The sequence below is a fragment of the Theropithecus gelada genome, chromosome 13, assembly GCF_003255815.1.
Source record: "Theropithecus gelada isolate Dixy chromosome 13, Tgel_1.0, whole genome shotgun sequence".
Taxonomy (NCBI): domain Eukaryota; kingdom Metazoa; phylum Chordata; class Mammalia; order Primates; family Cercopithecidae; genus Theropithecus; species Theropithecus gelada.
In genome coordinates this window covers 27,407,389-27,426,352 of record NC_037681.1, presented here as the reverse complement: position 1 = coordinate 27,426,352, position 18,964 = coordinate 27,407,389, and the positions used below count along the sequence as shown (strand labels likewise).

The window sequence follows — 18,964 nt, the reverse complement described above, 5'->3', positions numbered from 1 at the left end:
CCTCAGCATCCTGAGTAGCTGGGGCCACAGCTGTCTGCCACCATGCCCCGCTAATTTTTTTATATTTTGTAGAGACAAGGTCTCACTATGTTGCTCTCAGGCTCCTGAGCTCAAACAATCCTCTCACCTCAACCTCTCAAAGTGCTGGGCAAAAAGTTCCATTTTTATCTTTTTATTTATTTTTATTTTATTTATTTATTTATTATGAGATGGAGTTTCACTTTTGTTGCCCAGGCTGGAGTGCAATGGTGTGATCTTGTCTCTTCAACCTCCACCTCCCGGGTTCAAGTGATTCTCCTGTCTCAGCCTCCCGGGTAGCTAGGATTACAGGCACATGCCACCACGCCTGGCTAATTTTTGCATTTTTAGTAGACACGGGGTTTCAACATGTTGGCCAGGCTGTTCTCGAACTCCTGACCTCAGATGATTCACCTGCCTCGGCCTCCCAAAGTGCTGAGATTTTAGGCGTGAGCCACTGTGCCCAGCCAAAAGTTACATTTTTAAGCAACAACTTTCCATGGTTATATATCAAAATCCTGTCATCTGGGTTCTAATAGCAAAATTCCTAATCACCAATAAATAGCTGGTATCAGAATAGATTTAAATCTAGCTCAAAGCAAAAAAAAAAAAAATTATATAATTTATATACATATTTTATATATATAAGTAATATATATAAAATATATGTGTGTATATATATGTTTTATTTGGCTTATTCAACCTTGTCATGGTTAAAAAATAACTTTCACTACACCATTATTTTAAGAACTAACAGAAATGTAGACATTTCTACCTTCCCAGATAACTAGGGACCTGGGTCTTGGGATGGGACCACAGCACTGCCCTTTTTCAGCTTCACGTGTTCCCACCTTTGGGATGAGAGTATCATCTCTAGTTCTAGCAGCTGTCTGAATGCAAACAACTCTGCCAGCAACACCACCACATTCACATTCTCAGTGTCACTGTCAAAAGGCACAAGTATAAGTCAGCCCTAAATGACTCTAACATGTCCCATTTTAAGTTAAAACATCTTCTACATTTTAGATTTCAGCCCATGAGGAACATCCCAGGTCACTCTACACACAGGTTGCATCTCTGACTGACACAATGAACATGGGATTGACCTCATGGTGCGATAATAGCAGCCTGATTTCAAAACACGGGTCCACAATCCTTTCTCTCCGGCCAGTGCTCCAGCACGGAATTTGTTGGTGATACTTACATGTCACTATTTTGCACACAAATGTTCAGGTTTACATTTGGCCTTCAAAAGTTAGATTTCACACTAATCCAAATGGAACAATTTAAGATATCTGGTAGCTCATCACCCCCAAGCTCCCAAGGCCTAGCACAGCACCTGGAACGTGTGAACAGGCCCCACGCACAGGCTCTTGTGACCTCCAGAGAATCACAAAGAAGCCACCAGATACCCTACAAGCAAGGAAAGCCCTGGAGAACCTGCTTCAGGGGAGTGCCGTATTAGCAATTGCTACGCAAGTCCCTTTCGTGCTGAAATACATTTAAGGAACACAGGGAAGCGGACAGTACGTCTTTGACTGCAGATGTCTCGGTACATTCACCCTGCTCTTGGGCACCCAGGAAGCCTTGGTGGTGGAGGATGTGGGCAGGGATGTGGCATCCGTCGTTAGCAAACCCACTGAACCACACAAATCATTTCTGAGTGCATCTCTTGAGATAAATGTTCTTCAGAAGACATTTAGGGAGAGCTGCCCAAACTCTGTTTTTACTCCTATAGTTCTAACCCCAAACTTAGAAGCAAAATGAGAAAGAACTAGGGCTGCTGACTGCCTACCACATGACTTCACACGTTCTTCCACTTGAACTTCGAGGTAAACTATTTTTACCTCCATTATACAGATGGGGTAAACGAGGCTTGCTCAGGGCAGAAATAGAGCTGGCATTTCAGCTCCAGGACACCTGACTCCAAATACCATGCTTTTCCCTCCAGCCCTGGACTCCTTGAGATAAAGTTACTTCAGCACTTAACTGTAATTTTGTAGTAACTGTTTTTTTTTTAAGAGTGCCTCTTTTTAGTCTTAATTTTCTTCCTTCCTATGTCTGCACCCCTCAGAAAAGGACAGTTGCAACTCCTCTGGCCACAGACTCGGGGCTTCTCCCCATGCCCTGCCCCCAGCTTGAGGCGACCTGCAGCCCACACAAAGGCAAAGGCACCACCGAAAAGATCAGGGCACCCCGACACCTCCTCCCTTCTCAATCTTCAACACACAGGTGCTTCCTTCTCTTCACGCTACAGCGAGCTACGGGCAGAGGTGGAACTATTTTCAACATTTTAAATTTTGGTAAATAGTTGTGAAAAAAAATCACAGCAGTGTCACTGTGTTTTGGTGTCCCCAGCAGCCTCTTTCGGAGAACACAGTGCCAGCTTCTTCCTTCACATCCACTGACTTCAGTTAGGCTTCTGGTCTCAGTTCGAGTGGCTTATTTGTTTTTACTACAATTCTCTAGAAATAGAAAACTAAAACAACAATAACAAAAATGAAGGCCTCAGCAAAAAGGCCAGGGAGAAGCAACTATTTCAAGGGTAAGAACACAAGCTGTGGCCTCTGACAGCAGGCAGGCGACTGCAGAGACCGCAAATGCGCCCCCCCACCCCCACCCAACAGGCAGTTTTGGCAGAGGGGGAGCCATTCGATCAGCTGGGAAGATGTCCTTTCAGGCAAGAGGAGGTGATTTTGTGTAAAGCTGATTATTGAATTCATCTTGATGGGTTCTACCGTCCTAACCCATCTAGAAATGACGATAAGCCCCACTCACGGTGCTAACAGGACGGAGATCAATCTCCCTTCTATCCTTCTCCATCTCAGAAACGTGTCAAAAGCAACTTCCTTTCCTCCAGGTTGGAGCTGTCTTCCTGGCGCGTTAATGAGGCACCATTTCTTGGATGGCAACTACAGTACTGAGATCAATACACTTCATTTCAAACCGTGAGTTTTTACTGATCAGCTCTTCTGGGTCCTGTACTAAACTAGGTGCTAGGTGGACAGAGAATGGGCCAGAAATTCTTCTGCCCTTAAGAAAGGCTGAATCTAGCATAAACAAGAAACAGAAGACAGAGACATAAATGTCTGTCAAGCTCCCTCTCCTTATCTATAAAACAAAGATAAAAATATTTGCTGTGCCTACATACCAAGGACATCATGAGGCACAAATGAAATAAAGTCTGAAAGCTATGCAAGAAAGATGAACGCGTCAGTGACTGTTCGAGTGACAGATTATAATCCAGGCATTTGAAAAACCCACAGGGGAGCCGTCTACACCATCCACATACAACAGCAGTTAAATTCAGAAGCAACTTCTTTTTTTGAAGACAGTTTTTCATTTTTCTTTTCTGTACTTTTTAAAATGATAAACATTGTGTTTTATTTTTCAGCTTTATTCAGTTATAATTGATAAAGACTGCCATTTTATACTAAAAGTGAACAATGTGAAGTTTTGATATACATTTTTTGTATACTACACTGTAAAACCATCAAGCCAATTAAATATCCATCATCTCACGTAGTTACCAATTTGTGTGTGTATAGTGAGAATACTTAAGATCTATCCTCACAGAAGATTTCAAGTATGCAAAACAGCATGATTAACTATAATTATCATGCCGTACATTAGGTCTCTAGAACTTATTCAACCCATATAACTGCAACTTCACACCCTTTGACCTACGTCTCCCCATTCCCTGCAGACCCCGGGCAACTACCGTCCTACTTCCAGCTTCTATGCCTCATTTTCTTTTCTCATTCCTCAAATGGACTGAAAAAACATGCAAAATTCAATGAAATTAACTGTGAGTAAACCTCACACACTCATTTATCTTTTCCAATAGATAAAATCTGGGGTTTGAGTTTGACCCACACCCCAAATTCTGGACTTAGAAGTCCCCACATTCATTAAGCCCCAAAGGATCATCTGGCCCCAAAAGAATGTTGGCTACATCATAATAAATATTAAATGTGATTTTAAAATATCTATATTGTAGTTTAGCACTAAGCCAGGGAAAGATGACACTGAGGACGGAATATTCTAACTACACACAATCACTAGGTTAGCACTGCCGTAACTTCAGACCTGTGACTATCAAAATACATTTGATATAAGGTGTGGAAGCTTTTGCTGTGTAGCAAGGAGAATATGCGCTATGTTAAGTTTTGTGAATTGTTATCACGAGCTTCTAAAATTCTGTTTAACTGATTGCTTTTGCACCACAAGCAACTGTAATGGAAATCTTCCACTCTGGGAGCCTGCCTGACGAACAGAATAATTCTTCCAAGAACTGTGTGAAGGCCTCAATAAGAAGACTCCACTGTCAGGCAGAATTTAGTCCAAAGGTTTGCCTAGTGTCTCTGCAAATGAAAGCAAAAAGCTCATCCTAAAATCAATGCAACATGTATTTTATCCAAAAAGACCAACCAGAGTACAGAAGATGCATTGGCACTGGGCTATGGTTGTCATCTGCTCCACTGGGTACTCCCCAAGACAGAGCTTGCAAGACACCAGCGGGTCGAGGGCCAGGTCCCAGGTGGGCCGGTACCTTGCTGTGGTCATCGCAGAACAGTCTGAAACGAGAGAAGCATGGAAGGTCAGACCTCCCCACCCCTGGCATCCACCTGCTCCGTGGCAGGGGTCACATCTCCTGGCTGTAGCTGGGACCCAGGGCGGTGGCCAACCGACTGCTGGTGGGGCCTAGAGCATTTGGATGCTCTGAGAATTTTTTTTTTTTTTTTTTTTTTGAGATGAAATCTCACTCTGTCGCCCAGGTGGGAGTACAGTGGTGCGATCTCAGCTCACTGCAACCTCCACCTCCTGGGTTCAAGCGATTCTCTTTCCTCAGCCTCCCAAGTAGCTGGGTGGCAAGTGCCACCACGCCAGGCTAATTTTGTTTTTTTAGTAGAGATGGGGTTTCACCATGTTAGCCAGGATGGTCTCAATCTCCTGACCTCCTGATCCACCCACGTCGCCCTGCCAAGCTCTGAGAAATTTTAACCAGGGGTGCCTGCCTTGGGTCTGTGAGTGGCTCCCTTACCATTCTGATAGTAACTTTCATGTCTGCCCTCAAAATGGCAAAGAACTCACCCACACACCCATCCTTCTCTCCCTCCCACTGATGTGCATTTTATTAAGACATCTGCCAACCAGGCTGCTAACCCAGGAGGGCAAAACCTCAGCCATCTTGGAAAAGAAGCTTTTGCTAAAATACATATTGCTTGGATTTAACTGTTCTCCAGTGTTAAAGACGTTGTGAATATCAGGACAAGCCCGGGTGGAAGGGTCAGAGCAGCAGGGCTTGGTTGGGGTTGTGAGGTCTGAGTTTTCAGGGCAACTGGAAAGGAGATAGACATCCAACAGAAGGAAGAAATGTTGTAGCATCTTTCACCAGAAGACAGGGCACAAGGGCCCCCTGGAGGGGCAGAACCAATGCTGTGCTTTGTGATCAGAGAGAACTCTATTTCCAAACTCCCTCTGCCCACAAGCAGCACGGTTCCCTAACCATTCTCAGCCTCAGCTGGCTCATCCACACGATGGGGCTGATAATCCCCTCTCACAGAGGTGTTCTGAGGATGATGCGAGATCATATAAAGGGTCAGCTGCATACAGCAAGCGCTCAGGAAAATCCCTTCCTCCCTGTGATGGTTAATACTGAGTGCCAACTTCATTGGACTGAAGGATGCAAAGTCTTGTTCCTGGTGTGTCTGCGAGGGTGTTGCCAGAGGAGATGAACATTTGAGTCAGTGGACTGGGAGAGGCAGACCCACCTCAGCCAAGGTGGCCACCAGCTAACCAGCTGCCAGAGCAGCCAGAATAAAGCAGGCAGGAAAACGTGGAAAGACTAGACTGCCTGAATCTTCTGGCCTCCATTGTTCTCCTGTGCGGGGCTTTCCGCCCTCGAACATCGGACTCCAAGTTCTTCAGCTCTGGGACTCCTGGACCTTTGACCACAGACTGAAGGCTGCACTGTCAGTTCCCTACTTTTGAGGTTTTGGGACTTGGACTGGCTTCCTTGCTCCTCAGCTTGCGGACAGCCTATTGGGGGGGGCTTACCTTGTGATCGTGTGAGTCAACACTGCCTAATAAACTCCCCTTTACATAAACATCTATCTTATTAGTTCTGCCCCTCTAGAGGACCCCAACAAATCCACTCCCCTCCCCTGTGATGTCTCCTGATTCAGCCATTGCTTAGCAGTCAGAGAATGTGAAGATGCCGCTGCACGCCGCAGGGAGGTATGGGACTTACTGTCATTCGAGGAGCTTATTCCCAGGGTCAAGGAGCTGTCCTAACTTAAAACAAAAAAAAAAAATTTATCATCCCTTTCTCAAGTTTTGTGACTCACACCTCACTGGGTGTCACTGAGCGAATATTTCATTAGGAAAACCCACCTGGTGAATTCTACGTGGAAGGAGAAGGGAGAATTCACCCATCTGGTGAATTCTATATGGAGGGAGAATTCTACCAGGAGAAGACACGTCTGGCCCAGGAGGAAGCGCCTGCAGGGCCCTGAAAGCTCACCCAGCAGATGGGACCCAGTGAGACGGGAGGAAGGACATGAGAGGCGGAAATGAGCCAGATCCGGGGAGGACACCCTGACTATCAGAGCTCAAGAAACTGAGCGGGTGACTGAAGGCCACCCGGGATCTGCACTGGGAATCTGCGCAGGCCTTCGGCGTCTGGGGCAGGAGTGGGCTGCAGTCAGAGGGGCCTCTTCCAAGGGCAGCTGATGCCTGTGAGTCACTCAGTCTAAAACATGAAGTGTCTCCCTCGTTACAAAAGGACTCTTTGGCACAAATTCCTCTGGACTGGCGAGCACTTCCAAGATAGTTTAAACAGGCATCATGATTTGACCTCAAGCTGGTGGGTCCTGAGGAGTGAGATAATTGGAAGCATCACACAGTTCTCTGCGGCTGCAGGGGGTACAGACATCAAGGCGTCCTCCCCAAGGTCATTTTCATTTGGATCATTTCTCTACACCTTGAATTTTATGACTATGCTTATGCTTATGATTGCCATCATTTTAAAACTCTCATGGGTTTTTCTGGGTCCTAAGCTGACGGGCCATGACATTTTTCTTTTTATTTCTCTGTATCTTTTTTTCTGTTTTAATACTTAATAATTTTTTTAAGTAATATCTCTTAAAGTTCACTGGACAACGTGATAATTATATTTTAAAATGTCAGCTGGCCCTAAATTGGACGACAAACCTTAACCCCAGGCACTGAGGCTTGGGGCAGGTGGCAGAAATCTGTCAGGGCTGGAAAAGTTTCAAGGGGGCAGTGGCTGGCAATTGGCTCCTCTGGCCTGGAGATTTGGGGAGAGCTTGTTTTTGACAATGTTGAAAAAGCACAGGGTACGAGTTCTGTCAGGCTGTTGGGGAGGTTGTAGGATACAGGGTTCACGCTTTTCAATCAAGCAGACCTGGCTTCAAATTTCTTTTTTTTTTTTTTTTTGAGACGGAGTCTTGCTCTGTCGCCCAGGCTGCAGTGCAGTGGCCGGATCTCAGCTCACCGCAAGCTCTGCCTCCCGGGTTTACACCATTCTCTTGCCTCAGCCTCCCGAGTAGCTGGGACTACAGGCGCCCGCCACCACGCCCGGCTAGTTTTTTGTATTTTTTTTAGTAGAGACGGGGTTTCACCGTGTTAGCCAGGATGGTCTTGATCTCCTGACCTCGTGATCCGCCCGTCTCGGCCTCCCAAAGTGCTGGGATTACAGGCTTGAGCCACCGCGCCCGGCCTTTTTTTTTTTTTTTAGCCACTTGGTTATATGACATTGAAGAAATTACATAACTTAAATTTAACTTCTATGAACTTAATTTTTGTTTTTGTTTTGTTTTGTTTTTTCCCTCGGTAAAGCCTATATAACCATCACCACCCATGTAGACTTTGGAAGAATGAGTGAGAAGTAATATATTTACAAGTTCCTGGGAGATACTAGGAGCTTGGTAAGTGGAAGTCATTACAATAGGTCAGGTTAACAAGCTTAGACTTTAACCTACATAGACGAAATGGATAAAACAAGTTGTTGGGCAGAGATATCATATGGTAAAATTAGTCATTTAGGAAGTTCAATCCAATGGAGAAAATGTTTAGAAGAATCAAACCTCAAAACCTCCTAAAGCTTCCTCCCTTATTGTCAGCCATGCAGTATGCTCCCAGCCTGGACATCACCGAGAACGCATTCCCCAAGGGTAGAGCTTAACCGCTCCACAGAGGACCCTTGAATCCCCGTCTCCACCCTGTGTCAACAGTTCCCTGTCCCACAAGCCAGTTACAGCCTCTGTCCTGGACCTCTGCCCTGCCCCATCATGCTTGGTCCCAAGACAATTCTCTTTCCTTCCAGCTTCAGATCTGGGCTCCTTTTCCTGTTTACAGCCTCTCTGTTGTGACCCCCCCGGCACGGCGTACAGGGCTCCATCTGTCTGATTTCCTTTCTGCCTGGACCATGATTTCTATTTGGCCCCCAGTGGCTTCCCCTGCCCTGGGCACAGGTCATCCCGTGGCCCTCACCTCCCATTTCCCCCACCAGCCCTGTGAGCTGGATTTGAAGCAGGTCACATCACCATTTCCAGGAATCACATCACTATTCTTTCCCCAACAGAATACACAGTCTCTCAGTTGTGCTCAAAATCATGATTCAGATGGTGACAACAACAGGATATATTTCACAGAAAAAAAAAAAAAAAAAGGTCTATATTGTCTAAACCCATCATGGACCTTCCCTACACACAGGATGGCCTTAATATGATTTGGCAAACAGTGAACAGCTGCGAACTTGCAATTAGATTGTGCTAAGAGAATCACAATGCACAATAAAAGAAAGCAGAGTCTTTGTTTTCCTAATGTGAATGTCAAGTCATATGAAATGGCAAACTGTTTTAGGAACATCTGGTCAATTATAAGTATTATTCAATTTAAGCAATTCAAATCTGTATAAGGCAATTTACTTATTAAGCATAACTGAGGCTGTGCAAAGGATTGTGCCTTGTGATGAAAGAAGTGTGGACACAAGGATGAGAGAAAGCTGGAAGAGAAAATCGTCCATTGTGGAGAGATTCGGCAGATTCATGTAAGGTCCAAGGTGGTTCTTTGGCCAAAACTATCCCATCTCTGAGCCCCAGGGCTATGGACCTCTGTAGGCCCCTATTCTTCCCACCTTTACTCCTTCAAAGCAAAACTGGGAAAGGTAGGCAGCTGCCAGCCAGTCGTCATCCACCTCTTTCATGCCTTCCTCCAGCAAGTCCCTGCTCTCCTCCAGTTGCCTGGGACACTCTCATGTTTCCTCCACAGCCTAACTCCCTTTTCCTTCCTTACCCCTTCTCCACATCCTGCAAACCCTTCACACCCAGCATCAGTCCTGGTGCTGGGTGACATCCCCTCTGATTTCCCACATCTCTCAGCTGTCTCCCCTTTCTCTGGGTCTCTGCTGTGTGTGGTCCATGAGGCTTCTTGAGCAGTGCTCTCTGAACAGCAGCATCAGCATCACCTGAGAACTTGCTGGAATGTAACTGGTTGGGCTCCAACCCAGACTCATTAAAACAGAAACTCCGGGGAGGTGGGTGGGGCGGCACAGTGATCTGTTTCCGTGAGCCTGGCGGGGACTGTGATACACAATGAAGCCCCAGAACCACTGGTCTGTATCATTCCACTCAACAGCATTTCCACCCAAGTCCGTCTGACTCAAGTCTGTGTGGGCTGAAGCCCACCAAGTGCACCGTTCTTCAACAATACCAACACTCAGCTGTCATGTCTACAAGGCCCTGGGCCAGACTCTCATAGTAACTCTCATTTCTTCTGGGTAAGTGTGGCTTTGGAAGTCTACCAGCTCACCAGTCTTTCTGGGTAAGTGTGGCTTTCAAAGTCTGACAGATGTGGGAATTTATCTCCTCAACTTGATGATACATTATCCAAGGGTAGGAACTATGTTCTAGCCTTCTGGACAGTGATCACTGCAGATATTCCATAATTATAACAACAATTACACACACACACACACACACACACACACACACATATATATGTATGAGAGAGAGAGACTGTTAAATGTGCATCAGACATTGTGCTCATCATTTGCATATACTACTTCATTTCTCTGCACAATGACTTTGAGACTTTGATAGTTTGCTGTTATTCAAACTTTACCAATGAGTAAACCAAGGTTCGGAGAGGATTAGGGTCACCTGCACAAACACAAAGGGCTCTTCACAGTCTGTGTGGCCCTAAGACACAGCCATTTACTGTGCTACTCCTCCTCTGTATATCCTCGTCAGCTGAATGAGATGGAGCCTTTTGGATTTGTAGAGATATAAGACAAATCAACTTCGGTTTTGCTTCTGAGCTTCCTGGGCTTAACTTGAGCGTGTACAGATTGGCAGTGGCTGGGAAAAGCTACATCTTCATAATTTGGAGCTGTCATCAGCAGCAGAAATTGGAGAACGGTGGCTGAGTAGAAAGCTGGCTGTAAAAGAGCTGGCTTATTCAAGTGTACGGTTCCATGATGCTTTAGAAAAGTACTTGGACCTCGTCTCCTTACAAGCAGATGGTGCCCACTCAATGATAAAAACTTAGCTATTTCCAGCAATCACACTCCTAGGTCTCCAGCTAATGTAAAAACTTACGTTCACATGAAAACGTGCACACGCATGCTTATAGCCGCTCAGCCGTAAACTGCCAAAACTTGGAAACAACCGAGCTGTCTTTCAGCAGGTGAATGGGTAAACTATGGTATATCCAGGCAGTGGAATATTATTCGGCACTGAAAAAATAAGCCATCAAGCCAAGAAAAGACACGGAAGAAATTTAAAGGCACATTACTCCGTGCAAGAAGCCAATCTGAAAAGGCCACACACAAATGATTCCAACTCTAGGACATGCTGGAAAAGACAAAACTATAAGGACAATCAAAAGATCAGGGGTTACCAGGGATCACGGAGAGGGAGAGATGATCGGGCAGAGCACAGAGAGTATTCAGGGGAGAGCAACTATTCAGCATGAAGCTTAATGGTGATTACATGTCATTATCCATCTGTCAAAGCCCACAGAATGTGCAACACTAAGGGTGAGTGAAACCTAGCATGAACTATGGACTAAATTTTACCCCCCTGGCAAATTTGTATGTGGAAGCCCTAACCCCCACTGTGACTGTATCTGGAGATTTAGCCCATCTAGAAGTCTATATATCTATATCTATGTGTGTGTATCTGTATATGTGTGTGTGTGTAGCAATCTCTCTCTACATATATAGTAGTATGTATAACATGTTATATACAATATATCATGTTATATTATATATAACATGTTATATATACTACAATATATCATATGTTATATAATATATCACGTTATATTATATATGTTATATACCATATGTTACATGATATATGTTATATATTTATATTATATATTATATATGTTACATTTTACATATATACACACTGCTATATATTAAAAAATTATATATATGGTCTTTAGGAAGGGATTAAGGTTAAATTAAGGTTAAATGAGATCATAAGGGTGGGACCACAATACAATAGGACTGGAGTTACACAAAGAGGACGAGAGAACTCCTATGCGGTTTCTTGGCCATGTGAGGACACAGCAAGAAGGCAGCCTCTGTAAGCCAGGGGGATGTCCTCACCAGAACTCAAGCATGCTGGCACCCTCCTCTCAGGCTTCCAGCCTCCAGAACTGCAAGAAAATAAATTTCTGTTGTTTCAGCCCCGCAGTCAATGGTATTCTGTTACAGCATCCCCAACGGACTACCATAGGAAATTATGAACCCTGGGAGAGAATGCTGATCGATGTATATTCATTCATTGTGACAAATGTGCCACTGTGGTATGGGATGTTAATAGCTAATTGTGTGTATGTGGGGATGGGTGTATGGAAACTCTATTATCCGTTCAATTTGGTTTGAACCTAAAACTGTTGTAAAAAAAAAAAAAATAAGGTATTTTTTTCTTTTTTTTTAAGAAAAGGGTACCTACTGTATGATTCTAATTATATGACATTCCAGAAAAGGCAAAACCCTAGTCAGCAAACACATCAGTGGTTACTGGTGGCTTGGGGAGGGCTGGGAGAGCAGAGAAGGTTTGAGTGGCTGAGTACAGGGCATTTTCAGGGCAATAAAACTATTCTGTATGATACTGTAATAATAGATATGTGACATTCTGCACTTATCAAAACCCATAAAACAGAACTTTACAAAGGGTGATCCTTAATGCATGTAATTTAAAAAACAATCATTGAGGAGGTCAGAGGCATGGCAGGATGGAATTCAGACTGTGATGAAGTTTCCACCTGTATTAAAAGCGGGTGGGGGAAAGGTGCTGACCAGAATGATTTCAGCAATGGGCCGAACCCGTAATAATAACGGCCAAGTTCATGAGCACTGCTCTCCAGATGACGAAGCTGCCTGCTGCAGGGCATGGGTTAACAATTCTGAAGCCACTATCCCTTTACACTGGAGTGGAACAAATAAGTAAAGGGATGGTAGATGGTGGGATCCAGGTTTCTCACTGTTGGAGTGGAAGGTGTCAGATGAGCAAGGGTGGTCACGGAATAGAGTTGGCCTCATCAGTAGGAACTCATGTTTAGCTTAATATAGATTCAGGTGGCTACATAAAGAAATACATATAGATTTGTGGGCACACACCGGTTAGTGTACATACATATGTTTCCTTGTTCTAGCAGCTGACAGGGCACAGAAGGAATGACATCCCAGTTTGCAACAAGCACATCTAGTGCCCAGATCTTGATTCTAACACAATGTTCGTTACCGAAACTAGGGTTCCCTGGACAAACAGCTGATTATAGGACTGGGGAAGGACATTCAAGTTGAGCTGAAGGATGTCCAAACAGTATAGGAGGCAACTGAAAAAGCTCCCAGTGGTTGTAGCTGAAAAAAAACAGAGCAACAGAGTAGCATGAATTATCGCCCGGAATAGAAAATATATACCCACGAGCCCATACGCACATAAATAAATGGGGGAAAAGACACATCTCCCAGGCAGAAAAACTCCACATAATTTTCGTAGATGCTACACGCTCAAGGAGGTGGAGCCTAACTCCTCATTCTGAAGTGCGCCATAGAGAATGACTTCCTTCCAAAGAGTGTAGTTGAGAAAAGCGTGGAAAAAGGAGTTCACCCGTGTGAAGAGGACAAATGCTGCCTCTGTGAGGTGACCCCGACAGCATCAGGGGTGACTGTGCACATGGGTGGTGTTGACGGTGACCACACCCCTCACCCTCCCAGGATGTGATGAGAATAAGGTTTCATTTCTGGGATCTTTCTCTTAAAACCAATAAACCCTGTCTTCTTACGAGAAGAGCATCAAATAAATCCCAATTCAAGAATACGCTACAAAATTCCTAACCAAAAACTGTCAAAGTCTTCAATGGAAGCCTGACAAACTGTCCCAGTGGAGAGGAATCTAAGGAGATGAGACCCCTAAATGCAATGAGAGAACCTGGAACAGAAGAAGGACACTGGGTAAAAACTCAAAAAACTGAAATGAAGAGGGTACTTGAGTTGATAAGCACGTAAGAGTATTGGTTTAACATTGTGACAAATGTCCTGAACTAATGCAAGATGTTAACAGGAGAAGCTGGGCATGCGGTTTATGGGAACTCTCTGTACTACCTGCGTCATTTTCTAAATCTAAATCCGTAACGGTCTAACTAAATCTGAATCTAAAACTAAATCCGTAAATCTAAATCTAAACTGCCCTAAAATAAAAGTTTATTTTTAAACGAAACGCTTTGACAGTAAAAATCTGAGAAACACTAAATTAAATACAGTTAAACAGATGAGTTTGCTTAGTTTTCAGCATTTTAAACTTCTTATGGTTTTTGGTATGCTAATGAAGACCATCACAGTCCAAGAAAGGTCCACAGAAGGGCCCAAGGAGCCCATAAAACACTTTCTCAAGCACTACTGCATAGCATTAAAGCTTTGTAAGAAATACAAAAAAAGAAAGAAAGCTGCTCTTAGTCATTTCAATATAACAGATTTCCCTAAATGAAGATTTTGCAGGAGTACAGAGAAGAACAGACACAATCAATAAGCAAGAACCCAGGGACCAGAGGAAGGGCGCCCACCTTCTGAGCACAGGGCCAGATGGAGATAGATTCACTGGAGAAACAGCCACAGACTGGCACCAAGTGGAGGTCGTGGGTGCTTTCTGCCTTCTACCTTTACCTGCACCTGCAAGTGACGGTGAAGGGCCGGCCACTGGGAGCACCTCAACTGCAGAGGACGGCATCCATAACTGGACACTAAAACATACAGGGTAGGTGAGCAGAAAGTCTACTTACACGGAACTGTTTTCTTTCGTAGGCCAGGCGACCTCCACGCAGAGCCCTGTGTTTCTCTCTCCACCCATCAAAGTGTTCTTAAGTCTGCACGTCCCACAGCAGGCCACAGAGAGGACGGAACTGTGATCTGACAGGGACACACACACACACACACACACACACACACGCACACACACAAACACACACCCCCCAGAAACCCTGCTGAAAACGACCTTAGAGAAGCACCCAACACTGCCCCGGGTGTGGCCCCGAGACGCCTCCTTCCCGGGCCCCCGCAGATCTGCAGACCAGCTTCTGGAGGCAGCCTCTCTTGCAGGCCACTTGGCTTGGAAAACAACTGCTATTCATGACAGGAAGCTCATTCTTTATTTCTAAGACCAAAACAATTGATTCAGCCATTCCCCAGAGCGCTGATAAAACATTCCACACACAAACTTAAACGTTTCTCGGTGGCTTCAACATGATGGCTGGTTTCCCACAGAGGGCCCCAGACTCAGCCACGCGTTCTGACCCCCATCCGGGAATGAGATGCAGAGGAAGACACAAAGGGCCTATTATTTCAACACTAATGTATTTGCCCAGATAAACATTACACTTCAGCTACCAGAGAGCAATGCCGTCAAAATCAAACATCAGCTCATTAAATTTTAGAGTTGAAGGGGGGATGTTTGGATCATCCCTCCTTCTTTTTAGAGACAATTCCCTCCTTCTGAGCTGTTTAGGGATTTGCTAAGAAGTCGCAGCAACCCTGCCCCTCACCCCAACCCCACTTCCTTCCATCAGATAAAGAACTACCCTTAACGTTTTATTGCAAAATTTTTGCTAGGGACATAGTCATTCTCTCTCTCTCTTTGTCAGACAGAACACAAAGAAAAGGCAGCAGGAGAGATATATATGGACATCTATGATAAACCTTGAATAGCAGTGGGCCACCCAGTTCCCTGCCCTGAAGTGATCTTAATCATACTCTATTAAACAACGAGCCAGAGCCACTGTGGGGTGTGGCAGACTCGTCTACTTGGTCATCTGCAGTTTCTTCAGTTCCTTCAGGTCAGTACTTGCTGATCTCAAGGGTGGCTTAGGAACAGGCCTCTGGCCAGCTCGACACGGGGGCAGATCGGGCACAATGGCGGTCTCCTTCAAGGCCCCAAACAAAAACCTTGTTGCTAAGCAACAAGCCTGGGAAATTTCTGGGTTTGGATCTTGCCAATCCCTTGAGTTAATGGAAGAAGACATAATGGAGGTAACGGAGCAGGGAGGAGGAAATCGGGTGGAAATGGGCCTCTGTGAGCTTTTTTAAAAAAACCTGGGTTTTACTGCGAGCTTTGGGAATGACTGACCATGTGACCCTGAGGCTGTCACTGTACCTTCATGGAACAGTGGCCTCATCTACAACCCAAGGATGCTCACTGGGAAAGCTGGCTTCCGGAAGTCTCTAAGCCATCCTTTCTCTAAACCTGTGCAGCCTTCACTCCTTCTTCCCACGTGAAAACCTGTGACTCTGCTCCTCAGTGAGAGGCCTCTTCCACACAGGGAGGAGAACCGATCTCGAAGTAAGAGGGTGATGGAGATAACACATGCTTTCCGATTTGAAAACCCCATTGATACAGATCAACTTTAGAGCGCATGTTACACCTGTGGCTCGAGTTGTGTTCCGTCTGCTAAATCATCTAAACCTTCCACGTCCACCTTCCTAGGAACTCACCTGCAATTCCAACTCCAGAGGTCCCTCCATCTCTTATTCTAACATTTACAAGCCCCTAATGCTTCCACTTACTCATTATCAGTTATCGAGCAAACCAGAATTAGGTTCCTAGAAAGTTCTAAATACTATTCTAGAGAAGGGATTACAAAAGCAACCAGGGCAGAATGGCCACCCAGGGAGCACTGTCTAATAATAATAATAATCAAAGCCCCTTTTCCCTAAAGCAGCTGCCTTTGATGATCTTCTCATTGTTAAAAAAAAAAAAAAAAAAAAGGGCGGGGGAGGGAGATGAATGAAAACATGCAAATGGCACTAAATCTGTTCAAAGAAACCTGGAGGAGTCCCACGGAATCACCTTTCATTTATCAGTATTAGGCCACAGCTTTATTTGACCATCTGCCCAGAACATTATGTATTTCAAATACATAGAGAAGATTTCCTGTTCCACCAAGTCCTGTATTTCTTATGTGAAGTTTATTTTGATTTTGTCTTTGCTTTCTAGTAACTGGTCAGTGAACAGAAGAGAACATGGGAAACACTGAAAGAGAGGAATAAACTAAAACAATGAACTCTATGGGGTGATAACAGCTACTTTACACTTCCAGTGAGGGAGGCAAACATATCTGCAGACTCTGGAGACAAAACCCAGCGGGGTGCGCGAGTGGACCCCATGCACGGTATGAAATAACAAAGAGAGGAAAATGATCCTGGCCTTGGGTGCTGGAGGCAGCTTGATGTCACGACCACATTAAGTACTAAAGGTTGGGAATATTCAGGATCTGCATGATCAGGAAAACCTAAACACACTTATGCACTCCTATTTTCCCAGTGTATAGCAATGCTATTAAGATGAATAAAACACGAGTTAAAAGTAAACAGTTATTCCCACACGCTACAACAAAAGGCAGAGACATCCTTCCAATCATTCAAGAAACTTGGGGCAGGGCGCGGTGGCTTACGCCTGTAATCCCAGCACTTTGGGAGGCCGAGGCAGGTGGATCATGAGGTCAGGTGTTCGAGACCAGCCTGGCCAACATGGTGAAACCCCGTCTCTACTAAAAATACAAAAATTAGCCGGATGTGGTGGTGATGGGAGCCTGTAACCCCAGCTACTCGGGAGGCTGAGGCAGAAGAATTGCCTGAACCCGGGAGGCGGAGGTTGCAGTGAGCTGAGATGGCGCCACTGCACTCCATCCTGAGTGGCAGAGCAAAACTCCGTCTTGGGGGAAAAAAAAGGAAAGAAAAAAGAAACTTGGTTCCAGGCAGTGCTCTCGTTGCTGGAAACGTGAACAGTGAACAGAACAGGCAGACATTCCCACCCTCGAGAAACTTATACTCTAGCGGGGATACAGAAAATAGATAAATCAGTAAGATACACAGCTTGTTAACTATGCAGGCTCAGTGGAACAATGAGGCAGGGAGAGGGAGCTGGGGCTGACATTGTGCACTGAGACCCCGATGCACCAGGGAAAATGCAGAGCCCAGTGGCCCACTGGGAGGTGACTGCAACCATCCAGGGACAAGATGGGGGATTGTCCAACGTGGCCCAGTGACAAACAGGGCTGATGGCAAGTAGTCACATTCAGGCTATACTTTGAAAAAGAAGCTGCTCAGAATGTGGAGCCTCAAGATCGGCGTGGGAGAAAGAGAGGAGCCAAGGGTGGTTCCGAGGCTTCTGCCCTATGTAGGCAGCAGGACGGAGCTGCCATCTATGGCGTCTGGGGAGGAGCATTTCTGTGGTGACGTCAGGAGGGTCATCATCATTTGCTTGCATGGCTTTGGGAACACCGAGGCCCCCTGAGCCTCAGCCTCTCCTTTGCTATAAGGTAGACAGACACAGTGGGGGTCCACACAGGAGGATTCCGGAACAAGGCTCACAAACAGTCAGGAAACTCCTGCCAGAAATCCTCCAGGAGAGTGCGTGAGAGGTCAGGACCAAAGCAATGGACTGCAGCCACCTGCATCCTGAAAGTGTCACTTAAGATCTGCATAAGAATAAGTAGCCCTCTAGCATCCTCTGCCATCAGAAAGAAGAGACAGGACTAGCGATGTGGGCTCCATCCAGTGAGTTAAGATGGCCACAGGCGTGATGCTGTCTGTAAACCCCACTACCAGATAAAAAGGCTGTAGGGCAAGTCAGCACTGTCCCCTCTTAGAACCTGAGCTCACAGAGATCCACAGTCCCCCAGGGATTGTTCTAGAAAGACTACAGCATGAAGCCAGAGGGCCCAGGGCACACACACAGTTTCCAGAAGACTTCTTATAGAAAAGAAAACCGGAGCTTTTAAATTCCCCTTCTACCACTTAAAGCATGCCGAGCAGCTCACACTAGGAAGGAGACTTGCAAACACTGTGTCCTCCTGGTAATGGAGGTGGTATCTTTAGCAAAGGAAGCAGTAACATCTGACAGCCCGCAGCACAAGCACGGGAGAGGCCGGCAAATGCCACCAAAGAACACGTGGGGTATTCACAGACCTGGAAACTGTAGCACCTCTAGGACAAAAGCCTTTCCTAGGCTCTCTGCACATTCTTATTTCTACCTTTAGGTACAGCCAGAGCTCACTGGGAATCACAAGTAAATCATAAGCCGCTAGGCAGAAGCTGTGGCATTCCATTTCACGGGGCCTCAGCTATTTTCCAATGTACTAAAGGTGTGAGAATGATTAAAAGATCCCTCTTTTTAGAAAACAAGCACAGAAACCTGAAGAATCCCAATGTTACTGCAGCAGGATGATGACTGTGATAATAATGTCACCAAGCTTGATGTTCTCCAATGCACACTGGCCCAGAATCCATGAAGTTGCCACTTTCTCGATTGTCTGACTGCTACAGGCACAGCCAGGGCTCTCACCACTCTCTCCCTTGAGCCTCTTCCTTTCACTCCACAGCCATTCTCTGACATACTTGACCTAGGCTTAT

General features: G+C 45.4%; 1 protein-coding gene across 4 annotated transcripts in view; it reads right to left on the bottom strand.

Moving 5' to 3' along the window:
* The window catches only part of RNF144A (ring finger protein 144A), a 162,925-nt gene that overhangs the window by 80,157 nt on the left and 63,804 nt on the right, over nucleotides 1-18,964 (bottom strand). For 3 of the 4 annotated variants that reach the window (XM_025354700.1, XM_025354702.1, XM_025354703.1), the window contains exon 3: nucleotides 4,450-4,595. The exons of the other annotated variant lie outside the window; for it this stretch is intronic. In XM_025354700.1, the coding sequence (XP_025210485.1) occupies nucleotides 4,450-4,584 (135 nt within the window). In that variant the 5' untranslated portion in view covers nucleotides 4,585-4,595. The remainder of the gene's footprint in view (nucleotides 1-4,449; nucleotides 4,596-18,964) is intronic. 4 annotated transcript variants of the gene reach the window in all.